The following is a 10,811-nucleotide window of genomic DNA, read 5'->3' on the forward strand; positions in this document are numbered from 1 at the left end:
ATAGACACAACACTGGGATGGGGAAAACCAAGAGCATAACCTTGATGGGGGTGCAGTTGCTGCTTCCCAGTAATTAGATCTAATTAGGCCATTACCCCTCCTCTCAGCTGATCTGCATGGATTAGCTAAGGAGGGGAGGCTGCGGGTGTGTCTTGTGGGTGCATGCATGCAAGAGTGGCCACACTCACCACTGGTATGTGGCCTATGGAAGGCTGGCCAAGGGCGAATGTGGCCCTCATATCCAAAAAGTGTTGGGAGGGGTGAGGAAGGTGCAGCATGTGCCCATTTGCAGATGTATTTATGTCAATCTGCTGTCCTAATTTGGCCTTCCCCAACCTGATGCCCCCTAGATGTTTTGAACTACAACTCCCATCATCCCCAGCCAGCCCATGATCTAAAACATCTGGAGCGCACCAGCTTGAGGAAGGTTGTCCTTGTGAAGGAGGAGGGATGTTTGGGAGCAAATCACGTTTCTTATTCAACTGCAACACAACAGCCTTGCTGTGTTGCCAGTGGGTCTTATTCTCTGGTAGCTGCCTGCCGCCACCACCTTCCCACTTACTCTTGCAGCCCAGACCTGGGATGCACCAAAACAATTGCTTTTCAAAAGGTCCCGAGCCACTGCACCTGGCATCCCTTGGTTCACAAACTGCTAGGGAAATCAGGGCTAGCTTCCAGCTGCCTTATCCTGGTCCAAGCTCAAAGCAACTTGATTGTTTCCCTGGGAGACCACTCCTAACTTCCTCAAACCCAAGAACTCTGAGACCAAGGGCACTGTGCATGTCCCAGACATTTCCCTTGTAACTTACTCAGAGTGTAAAGACAGCCCACTCTCCCTGAGCCCTTCCCAGATCTCAGAAGAGCATGCTGGTCTCTTACACTCTGATCCTAAACTTTCAGTAGCATAAATTCCAAGCATCTCTAGGCATATGGTTACGGTGGAACCTAGGTAGACAAAATAACCTTCCACCTCCACTCCTTCATGGTCTCCTGAGAAAGTCAGATGCCAATATAAGACACATGGGGATTCTAAAATTCTGAGGCTGGGAATAACACACACTTCAGTGGTCAGCTTAGGAAACTTTATTAAATCTTTATAAAAGGTAAAGGAAAAGCAGGCAGAAGGTCGAAACAGAATACAAAATAAACCAGGACACTGTGGCTCTAAAACTTGACTAATCCTAGCCTAGCCATTACAATATGATTCTAATTTACTTATGAGTAGACAACAAAGATGATCAGCCTTGCATAAAGTCCAGTCTGAATCCCGGATGGTAGGAGGGAACGCAGAGGCGCTAAGCTTTCTTAAAGGTTCTTCTTGTCTTCTTGAGGGAGTGACTTCTGACAACTGCTGACCAAGGGGGCCAATGTTGAGGCAGCTGTAGTCTCTCAGGTAGGCGTCTTAGGTACCCTCTTTGAAAGTGAAGAGAATTGGCAGGAGATACTTGACAAATTGGCTTAGAGAAATGGTGGGGGCAGTTCAGGGCCTTTCTTCACAGTCCTAACAACTAACAAGTTTAAGAGTAATTTTAGGTTTCCTGCTTAAAACACAAAGTCTATTCCTGAAGACAACCAGGAGGGCTCTTGGAGAGCCAAAGTAGTATGTGAGATAGGACAGAGTGTTGCAAAATATTGCAATGGCAGGCCAGCAATGTATCTAATAGGCATTTAACGGTTTAATTTAAACACATGCACACTGGTCTATCGATACACGTGCGCATTGTTAGTTTTTTATAAGGACAAGCAGTGTCCTATAGTACAGCCATGCCTGAAAAGCATTCCCTCTCTGAGTCTTTTTCTGAGTAGATTGCATATTTCAGGAGAAAGCCAAGTATGTGCTTCTGGGGAAAGTATGTATAAGCACATGTTGACCAGAAGGTACATGTGGAGATCCTCTCATAAGTGTGTAGTGGTGAGGGAAGAGAGAGAGAGAAGAGATTTTTAGATCCCTAAGGAGTACGGGCTGGTGCAATGTGCCTTTCCTGCAGCTTTCCTTGCCAATTACCGTATTTTTCGCTCCATAAGCACTTTTTTCCTCCTAAAAAGGGGAGTGAATGCCTACGGACGGCAGCGGGATCCCGCTGCAGTTGCGAGCGGAGGATCCATGGCTCCCCTTCCTTCCCTCCTCTGAGGCTCACTTTAAAGCAGCAAAGCCGACAGGAGCTGCCCACTTTGCTGCTTTAAATAGTTTAGTACAACATTTGATTGAGATTCCCCCCCCCCCCATGTTTTCCTCCTCTAAAAACTAGGTGCGTCTTATGGTCGGGTGCGTCTTATGGAGCGAAAAATACGGTAAGTGCCTGTGCAAACAGATAAGGTGCCTCTCTCTCTTAGGTTGACTTTTTCTCACACCGTGAGCCTTCCCAGCCGCTGTAACATTGGCATGCGAATTCTTTGGCCATCTGGACTTGCTCCTTCGCTGACATCTGACCCCTGACAACAAAGCGTGGCTCTTCCGAATGCCTCTGAATAGAGAAGCTGGCAGGAGTGAGGTGCAGAAAAGCATCGAGGTGCCCGTCTTGCCGCACACAGCGGCCGTTCTTTGAACACAAAATCTGGCTACACAGCCTGGTGCTGCTGGTCACGTTTACAATGTACGGACCAAGGACAGTGTCCACGTACTTCTTCACATCGAGGCAGGCTTCCTGAAAGGGGCAAAACCAAGTCCAGGGGAAGAAAGTTAGCATTTTCCCATTCTAAGTGGGCAACAGCCAAGTTCCTTCAACACATCCCTGCTGCTGTAGGACCAAACCTTTAAGAGCACGAATGGGAGGATTCCTCCTGCCACTGCCTGATCTCCAAGCCCCATCTTCAGTCCCCCATGAGTTACTCACAAAGCGAGACCAACATCAACACACACCTAATCACAGAACTAACAAAATTAGCCACTTGCCTTCATACCTTAATCTGTATTTTCATTTTTTAACGGTGTCTTATGTTTTTAACCTTGTATACCACCCTGATAATTTGTGATATGGCAGTGCAGACTTTTATAAATATAAATAAAGAAGCCTGGCTGGCTAGCTGACTTGATGATGCAAAAGGACTACCACTAACCCCATTCAAGCTAATAACTGCATCCTACCCCAGAGCTTCTCCTTCAACCTATATATTTGTGAATATAAAAAGTTTTGCAAAGAGGCAGTAAGGTTCCAGGGCACATTCAGGACTGCCCCCTTCAACATAGACTCGCCTGTCTAAATTGGGGCTTCCCATCATTTGGTAAAGGAGGAGAAAAGCAAGTCAAAAAATAAGGATGCTTCACCTCTCTCTTAAGGGACTTGCAAATCTGAGCACCTCATAGTCACAGATTTATTCACAACCACAAGGCAGCTACTGTAACACACAGGTTGATGTACAAAAGCAGAGAGAGATGTATGTACTGCTTGGTTGTAAGAAAACAAAACAAAACTCTGCTCCATAGCTACAGGATCCTGCTGCTGTCCCTTGACTGGTTCACTTATTTGGCCTCATTTTTATCCCACGCTTCCTCAAGGAGCCCAGGGTAACACATAAAGTTCTTCCGCCCTCCCCCAATTTATCCTCACAAGAACCCTGCAAGGTAAGTTAGGCCAAGATACTGTGACTGGCTCCAAGACCCCCCAGCAACTTCCATGGCTGAATGAGGATCTGAACCTGGGACTCGACAGTCAGGCTCCCGACACTCCAACCACTGAACCACACTGGCTCCCACTCCCAATCCTGCTCCTCTGCGTCACTCACCTCAGAGTTATTGTCATTTGTGCTCCCCCACAAGATGACCCCAGCAGCACCTTGAGAAGCACTCTCACCAATGGTGTGGACCAGGTCCTCCTGCAGAACAAGCAGAGCAAAAACAGTGAGTTCACCAGCAGTCTCTTCTCTGACATCTGGATTTGCACGCCCATCATTGGGTCCTTCTTGGTCCATTAAAACCAGAGGTGAGGAAACAGTGACTTCTTGAACTCTAGCTCCCATTAGCCCTGGCCAGGATGGCAATGGGTGATGGGGAGTTATAGTTGAGCCACATGTTCCCCACCCCTCCTTTAGACAGCAGCAACACCCCAGCAACACTCTGGGATTCTTGGCCATACTTAGGATTATGTATTAGGAAAGGAATCAGGAAATGATCAGTGATTAAACATTTAGCCTGCTGCCTTTAACAAAGTGTTTAAAAAATAAACCTTTTTTTTGGGGGGGGGGGAGATCTAACTCCTTCTCCTCAGTGGCTCCTTTGTTAATTGACCTTTGTGTGGATGACCTTCAAATCCATCTGCTTTTATCGGATCACTTGTCTCAAGATATCTTTCTGATCTGACACTTCCTCGTGGACATGCCAGCGTTATTATTACATGCCCCTGTCTCCCAGGCATGCAATGCTTTTCTTAGTCATCTTCAAATTCCTCCAGAGTCAAGTCATTGCCCAGTGCTGATGCTCCTTCCTCTTCAACATTCTTAGAAACCACCTGATTCCTCCTCTCATCCATGCTCTGGTCACATCCTGCCTTCGCTGCCTACAAATCCTGCTGCTCTTCACTCTCTGGTCCTCTCTCCATTTCAGCAAATTCAGAAAGCCTCAGCTAAAACGATCCCTCTCTCTAAAGATCCTGTAGCAAAATTATTTGGATATGTAAAGTATAGTGTACTAGAAAATGATTTAGAGATGGTGATTACTTTGCTAACAGCAGCCAGGCTCACAATATGACAGAGCCATCCACTGGCACATTTAGTTAATTGGATAGGCAACGAGAACACAAATCCATTGAGAAGGGAAGTTTGTTTGTCTCTTATCGGAACAACAAAATGCAGGATTCAGCAAAAACCTATACTTGCCACTGGTTTAATCTCTTGGGATATGTTATTTATTATTTTTTATTTAATAAATGTAAACACCTCTTGATTATTTAAAAAAAAACCTCAAAGCAGTTTACAAAATTGGAAGTACAGATCAGGAAATTTAAATACGAGAAGAAGAAATGCATTGTACAGCAATATGCTTAGTATGCTCAGCAGGAAGAGGGAATCATATGTTTTTAATTATGTGAATATTTCTTAGTATACGATATTTATACTGGCCTGTTTTCACACTGACTTTGCTCTGTGCAGGCATGGGGAGGGGGAGCAGAAGTGTTTTTCAGAGCTTGCTTGCAAGGAGATGCTCACTATGTGGAGACACTGTGAGAGGAGCCTGGGCTTTGCAGTCACCACCCACCCCAAACCTTCCCTATGAAAGGGGCACAAGGTGAGAAAAGGGTAGAAGAAGCAGTGGGAGGGGGAGCAATGGTGTCTTGAAAAAGCCTGATCCGAAATGAAGCTCTGGCTCATTTCCCTGCTGCTCCCTACTAAGTATATGGAAGAACCTCTCCCCCTCTGTTGTGTCACCATGGCAGTGTTTCATCTCTTCCTTTAAATTCATTCTTAAAATAGCTTCCCTCTGCAAAGGCTCTCCTGGGCTCCCCTAGATTCACTTGTTCCATGCCTATCACTAGCTAACTCCTCTACAGCCTTCCTTCCAAAACATCCTCACCCCACCTCCCTACACCCCAAATCAAAGCTTATTTTCTCCTTAGTCCTGCCCATTACTGACAAACTAAAGTCTGCTGGGCAGGGACTGTGCTAGTTTGAAGTTTTGCAGTACATTTTCATTACTGACACAACATCAACATTTACCGTATTTTTTTTTTAAAAAAACCCTGATTTTCTTAAAAGAAATCTGAAATAGGAATAGTTTGATATTTTTCTTTCATAATATTTACTTATAAAATGGGGGGAAATTAAAATACATAACAACATTCGAAAACACAAGAATTTTCAACATTGGCTTATTGAAAAACAAGAGCCTTCATAACATTTCTGACCAAAAATAAAAGTGTGACATATACCAGAAACAGTTGCAAAAGGGAGAACAACAACAGCGTTTTTGCTTAACCAGGAGAAATGTTATGAACATCTAAATGCTGGGGTAAGTGTTTTTCTCAAAATGAAATATTAGAATATTAATATTAGAAATATTTGACATGGCTACCGCTCATTCCCAGGAAAATCACTGTAGCAGATTCTTAATGGCAACTGCACACACTGAAGCCAAGATTCTCCAAGCATCCCAACAGAGAAGTATCTCCCACTTCCATGTTGTGTTTTCAGGTTAAGTACTTATTGGCAAAGATTGATCGTATTCTCCACTGGGACATCTGGGAAAGCTTACCTGTGACAGGAAGCTCTGTGTCTGTGTGAACTGATATTCAATGGAAGCATAAGGCAAGACTGGGATGCTTCCATTCCCCGTCTGGTTCACTATCCTGAATGCCTCTTGGACTCGATGACGGACATACTCAAGAGTCTTGTTGAGGAATCTGAGCTCTTTGGGAAGATAAATGCTGGGATAGAGAGCTCGGCTTTGGTTCCACAGCCACTGCAATTCATCATTCCTCTGCTTCTCAATCTCTGGACATTCTCCGGTGTAATCGGTGCTTTTGTATGCATTGTTATAGCAGTCAGGGAAGCCATAGAAGCCCCAGAAACCCTCCGGCCTCAGGGTTCGGCCAAGCGCCAAAGTCAGCTCCATGAATGCCTGACTCATTTGCTCGAATTCTCGCTTAGCTTCCCTAGCCACCTTATCAGCAGGCCAGTCGGGGTGCTGCTCCTTCACCAGCTCTATGGATTTATTCTGGTAGATCTGCATGGAGTCCCAGTTGCGAACCCACAAGGGACGCCAGCTCTCCCAGTCCACAACCGCCAGACCTTTGAAACCTGCCTCCGAAATTGTTTTTTCAATATCTTGCCCAGTCTTCCAAAGATGACTATTGAGGCTGGCGTTTTGGGGGGTGCCCCCGTTGACTGCTGTGCCGTTCTCAGTGTAGTAGGGATAATATCCTAACCTGTTGCTGTAGAAAAGGGTAATGTCGCTCCCTGTGAATGATTCGTTCTGGTTGGCAACCACATCAAAAATCCCCAAGTCAAGGGATACTCTGTATTTCTCTTCACATTCTTGACTGGGAGCATTCCAGACGGTGATGAATGGGTGATCCAGTATTACAGGGCCTCCACCAGCCATTTGACGGCTCCAAGCCACTGAGAAAACATCCAGCAAGCAGACCCACAGTGTCAAGTATGCTGTAATAACTGCCATTTTGAAGCCGATTTCCTAAGATACCTTTGGAAATTGCTCTAGGCTTTCACCTCCTTTTCAGCACCACCTGCTTCTGGCAGAATAATGTCCCTTCCAGCAAATGGGGCAGTAACCTCAGCAGAGAGGCAGCAGGGAGAGAAGTTATCAGAGTCAGCAGTTTGCTCTTCTTACCCCATCTCTCAAGAGGAAGAAGCTATAACAGAGGAGAGCTTGTTGGTCTTCATAATTTTCCTCCTCTGTTTCCAGATTATTCCAGAAGCAAACCAAGCAAAAAATACACATCAGAGTCCTACAATGGAAATGTTGCTGGGACTGACCTTTGGTCTTTGCTTATCCAGTGACTTTGATAAACATTTTGATAAGGTTGGCAGAGTGGACAAAGGGATCCTTATCCCTTGGACTGCCAGTCCTTTGGTTAGCTAATGTCTCTGTTTCCATCCTCAAGCAGAATCATGTTCCTCCTCTTCTGGATCATTGCAGGGTCATTCTACAGAGGCGGCCCTCACAATGAGGAGGCTGGATGTGTGCAAATAGACAGGACCCTCTGAATGCAGGTTAAATCTCCTATGGTGAAAAAGGGAAGCATCAAGGCAAAACAGGGATCAAATAATAGTACTGATGTAGCACATTTCAAGTGTTCAGAGCATTTCAACAAAACATTACCTCAGAAATCCTAACTGCAGCCCTGAAAGGTATTACTTTCTCAGCACCCGTAACAAATTACAGTTTCCAGAATCTTTTGTGGGCAACCATTAATGTTTGAAGTGGCATGAGAGTGCTTTAAATGTATGGAGCGAGCGATGGTGGTCTTGTTTCAGTATCAGCAATGGGAGAGCTTCCTCCAGCACACCTGGGGATAGCAGCATAATTACAGGGATGCAAAACAAGCCACATGACATAGGTCAGGGGTGCCCAAACTTTTTTCAAAGAGGGCCAGATCTGATGAAGTGAGGGCCGACCAAAGTTGTTGATCTTTTTTTTAGGATTTGACTCCAAGAAATAAACTGCCACAGGGGCTGGATTAGGCCCCCTATACAGACTTTGGACATGCCTGGCATACGTATGTAACTCTTTCCCCCAGCGGAAGGGCACAGCCAGAGGGCGTAAGAGAAAGGGCTGTAGAGCCGCCACCATTGGCCCCTCTTCTTTGCATGTGTCTATTGAGGCAATCAGCTCTCTCTGCCTAAAAATACAGTCAGCTCTGAGGAGGAGCTTTGAGCCATTAGTTGCGTTGTAAGAGTCAATAATGTTGCCACAGACTCTATAATCAAACAGTTCTGAAAGCCACCCACCCGCTTCAAATAGCAATCTGAAATAAACATTTGGGGGGGGGCGGCGGAAAATCACATCATTTTCTACAGATGCTAGGTGGACATCTTACTACTTGTTTGCATAAAGTACAGGACTGACAGGAAAAGTAAGTACAGGTGACTGAGAAAGAATAGGTATGTAGGAGTGGATAGTTAAGAATGTATTTCATCCTAATATTGCACCCCTAGTTGCCATTCTTTGAAAGCATTTCCCCTCCTTGGTACTTAGGAGGCTGTTCAAGCACTTAATCCCATTCACTTTAGCAAGACCAAGTCATGTGAGATCATTTGAGCCTGCCAGTCATTAACAATCACTGACCACCAGTGACAGAGCTGGATCACAGGGGGAAGAGAGTAGGTAGGAAGAAAAGAAGCTCCCAGGACAACACCACTACAATATGGGATTCTACAAACTGTTGTAGAGTAATAAATTCTGGAAGAGCTGCAGCAAAAACCAGAGTCTTGTGGAACTTTATGAGATGTAATCAAGCAAAGCATTGACATTCCCTCGCCCCAACCCCGCCCATATCACTGCAGACAGGTGCTATGGTGGCCTTTTTCTATGCACTCTAATTCTGAGCTTAAGGAATCTAATTTAGATGCCAATTAGATCAAAGTGATGCATCAGCAATTTCCTTATTTTTATTTATAGATGCGCAGGGGGGCTTTGCAAAGTATTTCAGGCTTTCAGCAACAAGGCTCAAATGTAAACTTTGTCATAGAATAAAGGCTGGGGAATGGAAACTCACTGATGTTGTATAACTCTTAAAATCTAAGTACCATGAGTAATCTAGCCCTGAACTGTGTAATCAGACAGACAGTTTTTTCCAAGTTTCATCAGAATTCTTTCCCCCTCCCCTTGTTAGCTGGAGAAACTGGTGACTGAAGCCAGAATTAAAAGTGCGGTTTTTGAAATAAAATAAAAATTAAAGCAGATTTTTAAAAATGATTGCTAAACCATTCCCCTCTTGAATTATGAAACAACACATTGTTTCATGCAGAGCAAGACAAGAGGTCTTGCAGAATTCCGAATTCATTGGCAGACGCTTGGAGCAACCGGCCAGAAATTTTGGGTGGGAGTGTTTCATTACCGTGAAGGCGGTCGGCTCCCGCGAAGAAGAGGGGATGGGAATTAATCGCCAGGAAACGTGCGAGGAAAAAATTCCGCACATTAAAAAAAGGAGAGAGACTTACCGGCTCCTGGGGAAGCGGAATACTCCCCAACCCCGCCCCTTTCCCAAACTTTCGGCCAATGGGGATGGAGAGAGGGGACGTCACTTCCAATACAGGACGCAGGGGGCGCGTGGGTGCTCGCCAGCTTCAGACGCGTTCATGGGTGGGATTTAAAGGCGCGTTTTTGCGGGAGGGGAAAGGAAAGTTGGCGGGGACAGGCGGGGTGGATGAGGAAGAAAGGGTAGGAGACCCGGGGTACGGCGAGGGTGTTGCTCGAAGCGTTTCTCGTGATGCCCTTGTTGTAAATCTAGCAGGCAAATCCGACTATTATGCTGCACCCCCATGGAGACCGCGAAAGTGAAGGATTCAGAATTCCGACGCAACCACTGTACACGTGTAAAGTTATATTGCCGTACGAGGCTTCCGCGCCGCCCGTTTCTGTTTTCCAGGAAAAGGGTCGAGAGGGAAATCGTTCTCTTTTTCTCTCCCGGGCGCGCTGTTTTGGAGGTCGGGGCCATGTGGGGGGCGCTGATCGGCAGAGGGCAGCAGCGATCCCATGCCTGCAACCCGGGAGGGCGAGGCGCAAGGCGGGGGAACAAATCCCTCTTTCCTTCGGAGTCTGGTTTCTATTATGCAGCCTGTCCCGCTTGCTTGGGCTCCGAGGAGGGGGCGGAAGGGGTTTCGGCGAAAGGAAACAATTAAGCTCTGCAGCTTCTGGAGGCAAAAGCCCGGGCTGTGCAGCTGTGGATCGTAGAGGCTTAACTCTTCCCTCTCCAGGACGGGCAGCAGAAGAGTGGCCGGCTGGGGTTTAGCCTCGCCAAACTGGGTCTTTAGCAAAAAAAATACTACGCACAGGAGCATCACGGGGTATTCAAAAGATCCAAGCCCAGATATTTATTTTTTTAAAAAAATCCGTGTGTTAATTTATAAGCAATTACTGTATATGCAAACCTAGAAATTAATAGAATTTAAAATTTCACAAAGGCAAGCCAATGACTTTCCCGTTCAGATCTCTCACCTGCACCGATAGCTGCTCGACGGGAGCTTGGATGGGGCAGAGCAATCGAAAGTGAGCAATTCAAAGAGGCAGCATTTGAAAGTGATAAAAGACGCAGGCTTTGGGGAGAGTGACCTGATGGGTACTGTGCTGTGTTTGAAGCCACAAATATTAGACTAACTTCAGTTAACACACCTAGGGCTAACTATATATATTTTCTAAT

At 45.8% G+C, this 10,811-nt stretch overlaps 1 protein-coding gene across 2 annotated transcripts; it reads right to left on the minus strand.

Annotated features, from left to right (window-relative positions):
* Positions 1 to 1,068: 1,068 nt before the first annotated feature.
* Positions 1,069 to 9,935, minus strand: HYAL1 (hyaluronidase 1). 2 transcript variants are annotated; one of them, XM_083488738.1, is made up of 4 exons: positions 9,613 to 9,935; positions 6,185 to 7,672; positions 3,724 to 3,813; positions 1,069 to 2,645 (listed from the first exon to the last, which is right to left on the minus strand). In XM_083488738.1, the coding sequence occupies exons 2-4, from the start codon at positions 7,106 to 7,108 to the stop codon at positions 2,331 to 2,333; spliced, it is 1,329 nt and encodes a 442-aa protein (XP_083344864.1). In that variant the 5' UTR covers positions 7,109 to 7,672; positions 9,613 to 9,935; the 3' UTR covers positions 1,069 to 2,330. The 2 variants fall into 2 exon arrangements, with proteins under 2 accessions (XP_083344864.1, XP_083344865.1); XM_083488739.1 differs by having other exon boundaries at positions 9,510 to 9,646.
* Positions 9,936 to 10,811: the final 876 nt, after the last annotated feature.

This window comes from Podarcis liolepis (assembly GCF_965112155.1).
Source record: "Podarcis liolepis genome assembly, chromosome: 2".
Classification (NCBI taxonomy): domain Eukaryota; kingdom Metazoa; phylum Chordata; class Lepidosauria; order Squamata; family Lacertidae; genus Podarcis; species Podarcis liolepis.